This window comes from Lates calcarifer, unplaced genomic scaffold (genome assembly GCF_001640805.2).
Source record: "Lates calcarifer isolate ASB-BC8 unplaced genomic scaffold, TLL_Latcal_v3 _unitig_1440_quiver_2524, whole genome shotgun sequence".
Taxonomy (NCBI): domain Eukaryota; kingdom Metazoa; phylum Chordata; class Actinopteri; family Centropomidae; genus Lates; species Lates calcarifer.
Genome location: NW_026115518.1, coordinates 5351 through 17653, shown reverse-complemented (window position 1 = coordinate 17653; position 12303 = coordinate 5351). Strand labels below are relative to the sequence as shown.

Below are 12303 nucleotides of genomic sequence, written 5' to 3'. Positions count from 1 at the left end.
ATTAACAACAAACAATGATGAAGCCACAGAGAAATATCACCTGACTCTACACTTCCTCTCAGCTCCACTGAGCGTTTTAGCTTCTTTTAGCTAATTGTTTTGGTTTTTTGACCCACAACTTTACTGTTTTTCTTCACTCTGATTGTATTCAACAGTGTAATTTTCAGTGAAAAAGCTTTAAAAACCTCCTGAACACTTCACAGAATGTTTTTTCTGTGCTGTTCAACATATTGCTTTGACTTTGTGGCCTGCAACTTAAGTGTTTTGGGTCTCATCAGCCACCAGTTCTCACAAGAAATGCTGGAAAACTCACGTCTGCCACCTGCTCAAACATCAGACAGAGGTGAGCGTGGCGGGACAGAAACCTAGTGACAAACAGGCTGCAGTGTCAACGCCTCTGATTCTGTGATGTCTATCTGAAACCACACTCATTACACCGTCTTTGTTTGGTTCAGGTTCAAGAAGCAAAGGCGACGTGGTGAAGTGTCTTCTTCGCAGCAATATGGCGCCATCTCTTTATAATGTATCTAATATAAAAACAATGTGACAGTGTGAAACAGAATTATCACCCAAATCTGCTCCTTCAGCTCTGCAGAGCTTCATAGTGAGTTTCAGCTCATTGTCACTCACAACTTCACTGCTGTTGCTTCACTCTCACCTCTCTCATAGTGTTGCTTTCAGCCGCAGCAGGCAGCTGTTGTCAGAGAAAAAGCTGTAAAAAGTCACTGCAGACTGCCTTGCTCAGCAGCAAACAGCAGACATAGTGGAGCATTTAGCAGCTAAAGAGCCAGAGATTTCCCCTCAGGAGATGGTGGAGAAAAACAGAGCTAAAACAGAGTGTTATTAACAGAAACATGACTCCAGATGAATGTTAATATCACTCGGGGAAATATGGGTCATTTTCCAAGTAAATACATGTTGATATTATCCAGGTGTTAGGAGCATTCTTTGCACTTGCATACAGCACATTTGGAATATGCATCTTAGCTGTGCTAGACAATAGTTTTCTAGGCTGGGATGGAGATGAACACTCAAAAGAAAAGCTCACATTTCTGTCTGGAAGGACAAACAAACCTAATTTAAAACATTATGAAAGACTTGGATATTAATAGGTTTTTAGGGGTGTTTTGCATTAATGCACAGCTTCACATAAACGGGATTATTAGTGGAATATTAATTTCCATTAGCCCAGCTTTTTAGGAATATTGTCTTTTTTGGAATAAAAGAGAATATTTTGTGCATGTAAACGTAGCGATTGTTTGTCTTCTGAATTCACACATTCACCAAGTAAACTTTATAAGGATCTGGAAGATCAATAAAAGCTATTTAAAAGACAAAGATTACTGCATTAAACTTAAGAGTTTGGAATAAAAGTCTTTGAATATCTTTAGTGAAGGTCGAGCACTTACTGTAGCCAGTTCATCAAACTTCCCGAAGAGTTCGTTGAGCAGTTTGACCAGTTCCTGAGCTGTGCACTGAGAGGCCAAGCTGGTGAAACCCACAATGTCTGCAAACAGGATGCTGTCAGGAGAGGAAAAGAGTAAGATAAACTCATCATGACAGCTGATTTGGTTTCTCCCTGTTCCAATGCGATAAAAAAATAAAACCTACAGAAACAGACGGGGTGTGTTAACTGCACCGAACAGTATTTTTCTCCTCTTTTCTGGCACAAAATACCCACAGGTAAATTGGCTAATGGAGATCAAAAGTGGAGCAAGCAGCAAGTACCATAATCCAATCCCTGATAAGTGAAAGCGTCTTTTAGGCCAACCACTAAATCAGTTATGGAGCTAAATTGCCTGCTGCTGGCTAACTGCTGTAGTGGGGTTGAGGAAGGTGTTGAAAGCTACTTAGCCCCTCGTTCATTTGCTCAGAGGCAGGCCAGATGGCAGCAAAACAAGGTGTTATGGATCTTATTGACTCTCAGTCCAAAAAAAATTACTCTTCCCCCCTGTGGAGTAAAGGCATCTGAATCGGGGTTGTGAGTAGAGCTGATTGATTCTTTGATGCTAGTGCCGATATGATACCTGAGTTTGACTAGTTTTTGAGACCTTACATTTTACTGCTAAATGGCTCAAGAGAAGTCCAAACAAAACTCATTAACCAAAGGCCCACTTACTATCTTTTTCTGACAGTATCATTCACATCTCATCTCAAGATTGAACTTTCATGCTCAGTTCATATGGAAGTTTCGGTCACATGAAATTTTGCACATTCATGGTCCCCAGATGACCTTTTTTTTCTTTTCGTATCATTTCACACAATGTTTTTTAATAGCTAACCCTCACCCTAACCACAAAGGTGTAAAATGATACTCAAAAGCTTAAAATGTGAAGAAACTTCCAAACTCCTCCTTTATCTTTGCTCCTGACAGACAATGATCATAATTTACATGGGCCACCACTTCATGCAGTATGTTGTTGACTTAAGGTATTTGAACCACAAACAGTGCTCTTGTTTTTTCCTGTGAGAACACATTGAATCTAGTCCAGACGTCAGCAGCCGTATGTGAAGTTTGCCTCAATAAACTGGCTAAATTCTGCTTTAAATAGTAAACAAGATGAATCTGACCAGACATTCAACGCCAGCTTTTGGTACTTGACCAGTTTTCAACTCTCCAGGCAGGTGCTATAGGGACACATTTTGGTTCCCTAAAAGTGTTTATGTTTCCTTGCTGCATGAAGAGGCCCTTCCTCTGCATCGTGACTGAGTTGCTGTTGCTCTTTTTGGCAGCACAGTATAGTTGCTCAGGAGCCTGATGTATGCAAAGCTGGGATCACGACTGCTGCTCGACAGAAGAGGCTCTGTTGTGTGATTTGTCTTTGAATGGCGCTGTGCTGCGGGTCGTGCTGGTGTGCCGTGGGTGAGGAGGAGAAGGCAAGAGGAGGGCAGAGAGGGGAGATAGGAGGCGGGGGAGAGGAGAGCGGTGGCAGAGCTAAATAGGTGTGCGATCAAATGTTCTTGGGGCCACATCAAAGGGGGGCCAGATCAGGGAGATGTCACGCCCCTGCCCTGCTCGGCAACATGAAGCTCGGTGTTTTTGTTTTCACCACCATGTGTTTAGGTGTGCATGTGCGCGTCTGTAGCAGCTCCCTGGAGGACGAGGAGCGGGAGCTGGGTGCAGCAGCGTGATGCTTGGCCGAGTGCCAGTGCAGCAGCAGCAGCAGCAGCAGAGGCTGGTGAACGGGCGGTGATGTTCCCGAGCTGTGGGTGAGTGTGGGAGCAGACAGACAGACACAGACAGAGGGAGAGAGGAGGAGAAAAAAAGAGACAGACAGAGTGGAGAGGATTGTCTCTTGACAGGAGTGCTGTTGACATGCTACCTAGCCCTCCACTCCCACACTCAGCAGCACTGATACAGCTCTCCGTTTCTCTTTACTGCCTCGTTGGAATGTAATCAGCTCAGAGTCAGGCCAGTTCTCACACTCTCTAATATTTCCTTCATTACAAGTGCAATAGAGGCGGCTGCTGAATAGGCCAGTAGGGCTGAAAAAAGTCCTTGTGTTTGAGGTGCTGGAAATGGGATTAGACCCTGATGAATGACTTAAACCATCAGCTTTCTTTCAAAAAAAAAAAAGAGATTTATCAGCTAATTGTGGCACCATTTTAGCATTTTATGAACTGCATCACCCTTCACTCTACTGTGTGTTATTAACACTAATTCTAGTCCATTAAAGAGGTCAACTTTCAACTAGGACTCACTTTGAGGCCGAAACTCCAAACTCTTATTAACAACATTAACAAATGAGTACTAACTCTTATTTTTGTATCATTAAATCTTTGGTTTCTCCACAGTGTAGTTACTGTTCCCTCCAGTCTGGTGTTAGTATGTAGAGTCTGCAGTCATGATAACAACCTGCAAAAGCTGCAGAAGTCTTTATTTCACTAATTGGAATCCAAGAAAAGGAGACCATGTTGTGATGATGATGTTCCTTAAATGTGTTATTTACAGAGAGTGCTGTTAAACCACAAAGCTGCCGCTCCTCAGTATTTCCTAAAATCTTGGATGTGATGAAATTATGAAGAAAATACGGCGGCTAGAGCCAAGTCATAGTCGTAGTTTTTTGGACGAAGCCATAAACATCTGGTAGTTCAATGTGTCTGGTACAGGCCAATTTGTCTCAGAAAAAGAAAACACCTGAGCATTCAAATTCCACTCTTAACTGGAGTGGAAAAGCTCCAGGAAAAAACGCTAAAGTAAGGAGACCATGACTTAATATTTTGGCTGGCTTTTGTGCTTCTAATAAAACAACATTCTCAGCGGTTTAATATTTGATAATTAAATAATATCACAGTCACTGCAAAAATCCAAAACACCACCGCCACAAACGGCAGAGGAGACGCCCCCCCCCCTTTTCTCTTTCTCTCTAACCTTTACATAGTTTGATTGCATCAGCCTTAATGGCTAATCTTAATTGCTCTCCTTCTATTCTTGACCTTGACGTCACAGCAGGTGACACCTGGATCAAACACTCCAGCCCCCTCCGCACACCTCTGCCGTCCACAGTTGTCATGACACCCCCATACCTGACATTGTCGTGACGTTGGATGTAGATCTTGTGAAAGATCCTCTCAGGCGGCTTCAGGAAGTCCTCCTTCATCTCCATGGCAACATTCCTGGGGCAGTAGACTCATTAGCAGACGCTCCTGAGGAGGGAGGGGTTAAAAACAGAGGAGGCAGCCGTGTTAGAAGTTTATACTGGGAGGATGTGGATGTACAGTAAATGTGGATACGGTGTGTTTTGTACTCGTGCAGGCACAAGCAAACAAATATAAACAAACTGTTCTGTGTGTTCATGTAAACATCCAAACACCAGAGAGTGGAGCAAAGACATAAAAATATCCAACGTTTACTGATTCAAGCCTCAAAAATGTGATTATTTCTCTGTTTTATATCATTTCAAACTAAATTAGCACTGAACATTTAGTCAGTCAAGCAATGAATCAATCAACAGAACTTTTTTATTGATGATGATGATGATTTATTTTTCAAGCTCGATGCAAAACTAATTGATGATGAATATTTTTTTATATTTTGGACTGTTGGTTGAAGCGGTTTGAGGATGTCACCTTACAGTTTTATTGACCAAACCATAAAGAAAATACTTTAATATTAAGCGATCTGGAAAGTAATGGTTAACTGCAGTTAACTCAGAACAGGTATTGATTATCTGACGTGGCTGATTAATTAAAAAAATAAGTAAAGAATCAATAATGAAAAATCATTATTTGCAGCCCTGTTTTAGCCTGCAAAAACTGAAGGCAGTGGCTTTAGTTACATGTAACTGTATCAGTATGTTTCTATTATTAGACTGATAGTTTAATCTTAAAAATCTAAACATATTTTTAATTGTGAATTTTGAATTTCAAGTTCCCAGAGTCCAGAAAAAGACTTAAATTCTTGTTTTGTCCAAAATCCCAAAGACATTAATCTTATAAAGATAAAAACAGAGAAAAACAACAAATCTTTCAACCTTATCAACACATAAGAACACTGAGTGTGTAACCTAGATAAGGTGTTTCTATGCCACAGTATCCTGGTTTCTATCGAGGTACTCCAGGGAGTATATCCAGGTTTTTACAATCCAGGATAATTTGTTTACATGTGCAAAACATAACCTGGATTCTGCAAAGCCCTGATTACATGTAGTAATATTTTCTTTCCATGTCAGTGCTTTTAAAATTCTCACTTTGTACAATATCTGTGCACAGTGATGAGATATGATTAAGGTTAGGTGAGGATTGTGACTGTGGTCTGTTAAGTGTTGTTATGGTTTGGTAAATTAGGAAACTAAAACACTTAGTGAAGGTTACTTCCTGCATTGGCATTGTTATTTGTGGGGATACTGGGCTTAAAACGAACTTATCAAATTAAAAATAACTCCTCTGCTGTTTCTTTCAGCACGAGCCTAAAGCAGTAACCACTTAGATCAGCATATTTGTTTTTATGGGTATGTGTGTGTGTGTGTGTGTGTGAACAGTCTCTGTTGCAGCAGCATAAAGTACGCTTGAAACTCTAGCAGGATGTCAAATGGTTTGTGAATGCACAATGAATCATCAGGCGGCTCTGCTGAATAGCTGTTGAGAAGCAGGGTTATAAAAGCAGCCGGGCTCTCCTGTGTCTCCCTCCGACACTGTTTCACATTATACATCCATTCACACGTAACTGCTCCTCACCTGCCAATGAAAAGCTAAGCGGCTTTTAGAGACAGCCATCACACTCACATCCTACCGATGGAGGATGTGTGTGTCTGTGTGTGTGTGTGTGTGTGTCAGGTGTGGAAATCACGATAAGTGAAAGTGTGAAGGTGTGGTCGTTTTTGTGAGATAATTTGTGTATCTGCTTTATTAATCTCTTCCCCGAACATGTTCTAATTGCACATTAATGATTCCCATCTCTCTCATCTGTCCCAGGCTCAATTCACTGTGGCTCCTCTCATGGTGGTTTATTAATGAATCATTTTCTCTCACATTAACACACATCCTGCCGTTTTAACAAGACGGAAAAACTCCCCACAAAAACCTTTGCCGTCTTTGACATGAACAATCTGAAACTGAGGAGGGAGGGGGAGGAGAATGGTTTCTTTTTCTTCAAACTTATTCTTTCTCGTTGAAGACAACAATAACACAGCCAATTTAAGATGTAGCACCTGTTTATGAAATCCAAACCAAAATAGAAAAAGCAAAAAAGAAGCATGAAGAGGGAATGAGAAAACAGGGCGGGGAAAAGAAAAGAACCCTGCATAGTGACATGTAACATAACTCGCTGTTGCTAGGCGTGTGATATACAGATTCAGTTCTTCTCTATATTAAAACAATATTATGTAACTATTCTACCTTAAAACAACAGCTTGCATAGTTCTTGCTCTATGTAACTCTGGTGAACAGGCTCAATCTCCCTCTAAATGAGTGAAAGTCAGCGGCTTAAACTGCTGGAATCAGGCGCAGCAAGTTCAAGAGTAAAGGCCTTTTCACATACAGTGCGACGTGAATATAGAATGTGAAAATGCGAGACACTTGCCCGCGAATATACCAGAATATACAAGCTCCACTGTGGCTGGTTGGGGACATATTTTTCAGGATGTTTGTGGGACAGTTTGAGGTCTTGTTGGGGATGCAGCTGCTGCATTTGAGGACGCACACGACCCACTACAGGGATCCTTCTGCCTTTATTTGCGGTGCGAGAGCTCCAAAACTTCTGTGCGAAAGTAGTCATGACAAAAAAAGCTCCACAAAATGTATAGACTTGTGAATGAATCCATCATCCATCAACACTGAGAAATGGTTTGCTCCAAGCATTTTGTGCTTTAGGTGAACAAACTGATTAATGTATCAGACTCTGACCATGTGGTTTATGATTGTGACTGATTCTAAGGCTTAATGTCATCAGTACAGTCAGATGAACAGATGTTCTCCAGAGGCAACATGGGAGATGATTTCTAGACTGTCCTCAGCAGAAAAATGACGGCAGAGGTTGTTTGTTTGTTTGTTAGCACATAAAATGACCTGTGTAAAATCACACATTTAATACTGTCTTCTCCAAGGCTCTCAACTGCATCTCACAGTCTTCAGTTTGTTCAGTAATCATGGAGATGTGATAACAGTGGGTCGTATATAAGAGCTAATGGACAGAAGATCAGAGCTTTATAACTCACGTTACATGATGAAAACTGAGCACAGTGTGGTCGAAAGCCCTGGAAAAACCTTGAGCTAAGGATCTTTTTGAAAAGTGGATTTTTTGATCATTTGAGAAATGATTGCTCTCCCTCAAAAGTCTTTCTCAGAAGTCTTTCTGTTTGTAATGATGATTTTTGACCCCCCCCCCAAAAAAAAACTAGTAAGTGGACTTTGAGTTGGGATTATGTTGTCGCAGTTACATTGTCCCCAGAGTAGCATCACATCTGGAACAAGGGGTCGTGCTGTTGATTAGTGTGTCTGCTTCACGTGACCCGAGAGGAAACTATGCGTCGAACCCCCGGCTCTGAGATTGCTATTGAACCCAGAAGTCAATTTCCCACCCAGACATGCAGCACGTAGCCTACACATGTTCGGGAATCAATACAACCTATGGATCCAGCTCCGAGCAAAAACCAGAGCAAACGCCCGAGTGATAACCGGCGAACCTGCTTGATGGGTGAAATTTAAATCCCAGACTTTTTGTCGTCGGCGGTGGCGGCGGCGGCTGTGGCGCTTGCAGGCTGTTGTATTGGCCGGCTGGTGATAGATCTGAATCATGGGTCCGTGTATGTGTGTGCGTTTCTCTCACCCAGATAAACTGTGACCTTTACTGGAGTAGGGAGGCCATGAAAGCAATCTGCTTGTGTAATTACCTGTCAGAAGGGAGCCTGTTACTGCTGGGGAAAACACAGCATATCGTCATCTAATCTACAAAGCACAGGTGCTAAGTGTGCGTCTACCAGCGCTGTGTATGTGAAGGCAGCACACGTATAGAGGCGTGTTATATACATGGGGTAATTAATTCTCTATTAAACAACTGGTGTGGGTGGGTTTCTTGCACTTGGTGGGTGAAAGAGGGTGTGGTGCGTAACAAAGTGTTTCTGTGTGTTAAAGTTGCCCGATTGTTCCTTAGTTAAATCGCTTCCATGTAGGTGTGTGCAGAGGGGGTGGAATGTGTGGCGCCGGTGCATGTGCCACAGTAATTGTTCTTTCCTTAAATAGCTGCTGTCATAGTTACTGTGTGCCTGTGGGCAGGTTGTTAGAATACATTGGCACCTGGAACCTTTTTTTAAAAACAAAAAACTTCTCAAGAGGCTGTGAAGATTTCACGAGCGTACGCGGCTCAAGATGCAGGGAAATGTGAGGATGCCATGTCGTCGTCTTGCTGTTTTTACCACCCGTGCGTTTCTTATTGTGTGCGTGTTTGTGTGTGAATTCACGCCTCACCTGTTTCTCATTCTCATCCTCGAGCCTCAGCCTCTCCTCGATGCAGCTGCGGGCCTGCAGGAAGACTTTCCTCTGGGTGCGCTCGGTGAGAATCCGCACAAACACCCCAGACAAGTTGACGCTGGTGAACAGCACCGCGTTGGCCACCAGCTGCACACAAACAAGAACAGACATGCCACAATGGAAGCTGGCAGCGTCTGCGTACTGTATGTGCACGAGAGCCCGAAGGAGCACACGTGTCCATATATGTGTGTGTCTCTGACTGCAATCATACATCCTGCCTAGATTAGACCTCCCAATCCTTGATTAATCCATAGGATGGATTGAATAAACAGACATCAAGGTCAGCGCATGGATTATTACAACAAGAACCATAGGTGTGACTTAAAACAACAAAAGCAGTACAGAGGAATGGCTTGCATCATTGATTAATGATCAGAGACTATTGATCCCTGCCGGACACTTAATTTGGTGGATGAACTCTGTAGCCTGAAAGGTCAGAGGTGAAAGGTCAGAGAAGCATTAATCCAGTGCAGACAGATGGATGATACGTTCTCTGTACTGTGATCAACAAACACCACCTCATGAACAAAAATAGTTGTAATTCATATTGTAACTAATGAGCAAAACACGTCTAGGTTCAGTTCGTATCTAGAGGTTATGACCCTGACGAGAGATTGAACATACTTCTTCAAAGTTAGATTTATTTTTCAGACTTTCCTTTTATCTATACCTATTTTTTTTAGTAAATTACAGGGTGATTTTACCAAAAATAAAATAAAGAAAATGATCATCCTCTGGTCGAACTGGTCATATCTGCAGATGAGAGATCACAAGTAGACATTTCTTTGTTTTAAGGGGTTAAAAACAAACTATTATTAATCTTTCACTATCATAGATGTTATTGTGTCTTAAAGCAGTGCTTCCAAACTTGGCGTCGCGAGAAAATCAGAGCTAAAAAGAAGAATAAAATGTGTTTCTGCTGCACAAAATCCCTTTTTTCTGATGCATACTTTTTGCTTGTGGATAATTTTAGACTCCTCTCAAGGCCCCTAAAAATGTCAAATATAACAACCCAGGAAGTGAAATCTGCAACTTCTCAGGAGGGGTCACAACACAAACCTTCATTTTAAGTCAGAAGTTTAATGAAGATTCAGGTGTTGTAGAAAATATTTGATGGCAAAAATGCATCTTAAAGGCTAAAATCACTGCCTCTACCTGCACTTTGTGATCTCCGCTCTGCAGCTTACTGATTTAAAACACGCTGGATGATCGTGGGTGTTGACCCCCCAGGAAGGACCGGTCCAGGATCAACAGTTTGAGGCTCTGCAGGAATCCTGAGCGCCTGTTTCAGCACCGGCAGCTGGACAGCTCCTCGTCTGCTTCATTACACTGCTGCGCAACAGTGAAACTTTCTGCTCGTTTCCAATTCTACAACTACAGTATCCTGGAGCTAAAATCGATAACGGAGGGTGTTTTAACCTCCTCTTCTCTTGGGAAAGTCGGATGAGTAAGCACGCTGCCTCTCAGCATCGCTTTACATTCATACAGTTACTCCACAGCCCAGCTGGGAGCTCCCCAGTACAACTACACTGGAGAAGTTTCTCGGCGGTACCTGGAGTGACAGGGGCGACTCAGCCCTGCTACCGGTGTGATATGATGGTGGCTCGAGTGACCGGGATGCGGGTGCAGCACTTACCGGTCTCCACAGCTTCTGTTTCCTTCCCGTGAACGACGTCGCTATGACAATGAAGTGGGATGCAGCCAGCATCACCCCGAACAGCACGGCCATCAGCGTCCGCACCGGCAGCAGCACGTAAGCCACGAGGGTGACCAGCATGAGCTGCCACACGCCTTGCTCAGGGGCAGCGGCGCTCACCAGCTCCGACGTGCCGAGCGCCAGCGGGAACGGGCAGCAGAGCAGCGCAAAGGTGAAGCTGAAGAGCAGGGCCAGCTTCGCGATTTGCTGCAGCTGCGTCACCTGCAGGTATTTGACGTTGGTGACGATGAACAGCGACAGAAACACCACGCAGTGCACCGGGTAGGAGCCCTTGGACAAGGTGAGACGCGGGCTGGACAGCAGCTCCACCAGAGACAGCGACGACGCGGCCACGATGAGCACCGCCAGCGCTTTGAGGGTGGCGGTCTGCTCCAGCTTCAGGTTGTAGTTCTGGAAGAGAGCCTCCAGCTCCTGGCTGTTGAACTCGTCCTCGCAGGCGATGGCGCCCAGGGGCGCACCGGCCGGGCAGTGACCCTTCCTCCGCCGGGTCTTGACTCTTTCGAATGGCATCTCCTCCATGTTCCGGCCATTCATGAAGCGGGAATGGCGCACGACGACCCCTCAACTTTTCGGTTCCTCTCCTCCGTGCGGGAATCGAACCGGCACCCTCTCCCAGTAAACATGCGTCCTGGATGTCCGAGGGGGTCGGGCTCGGTGTTAAGCGGCGGGAGAGGGTGGCAGTGGAGGAGACAACAGAGCACCGCACGCGCTCTCTATCCACAGGTTGACGATTGTTGGTGTGTCGTCAGAAAAGTAGCCCGACCAATGTGCAGCACGCCTCTCTCTCTCTCTCTTTCTCTCTCTCTTTCTCTCTCTCTCTCTCTCTCTCTCTCTCTCGGACCACCTGCGGTGCCTCAGTTACCGGTGATCCTGCGCTCGAGCAGGACTCAGAGGAAGCATCACGCTCGCGTTTGTTGATAATCAAAACACCTCACCACGAGGCTCAGCGAACAACAGCCCCTCATCACAAACAATCATTGTATTATCTTCTTCCCTGTTTGGACTTTCTGTCTTGACACACACCTCTCTCTCTCTCTCTCTCTCTCTCTCTCTCACACACACACACACATAGTGTAAATACGATATTCTACCGCGTGTCCTTCTCCAGCTTTAATTTGCCTCAGTGAAATGTCAGTGGTTGGGTGAAGACAGCAGCAAAACAGCGCTGGTGATTTCCCCTCACAGTGTCTGCAGTCAGAGCTGATGTAGTTCCCAGCTAAAAATAGACCAGCTGCACCGGTGGATGGTCCAATATAGAAACAATTTGGTCTTTCCCGCATCTCTTCCCCTCATATATTTTATTGCAGAATCAAGTGGTTATTTCACACCGAGAATTAAGAGGAGAGAGAGAGAGAGAGGGAGGGAGAGGAGGAGAGGAGTTGGTCCTGCAGGGAGATAAAAATAGCGCTCTCTTCCCGAATTAACAGTGAAAATGTAAGAATGATGACGCGCATCTTAAAATGTGATGCACCATTGTTGTGGTTGAGGGCATGTTGGTTGCATATTTGCATAATTTGTGCATGCATTTGCATTATGCCTTAGGTCATTTAATGTATGTTTAATGGGAGTTTTTATACCTTAAATTGAAACTTAAACACCCACAAGGAGAGAATCATTCT

General features: G+C 43.9%; 1 protein-coding gene across 1 annotated transcript; it reads right to left on the bottom strand.

The window, feature by feature from the left end:
* Window positions 1–8348: 8348 nt before the first annotated feature.
* On the bottom strand, window positions 8349–11661 carry LOC108889008 (adenylate cyclase type 1-like). Its single transcript, XM_051067327.1, has 3 exons — window positions 10604–11661; window positions 8905–9054; window positions 8349–8354 (listed from the first exon to the last, which is right to left on the bottom strand). The coding sequence occupies exons 1-3, from the start codon at window positions 11216–11218 to the stop codon at window positions 8349–8351; spliced, it is 771 nt and encodes a 256-aa protein (XP_050923284.1). The 5' UTR covers window positions 11219–11661.
* Between the last annotated feature and the right edge of the window lie 642 nt (window positions 11662–12303).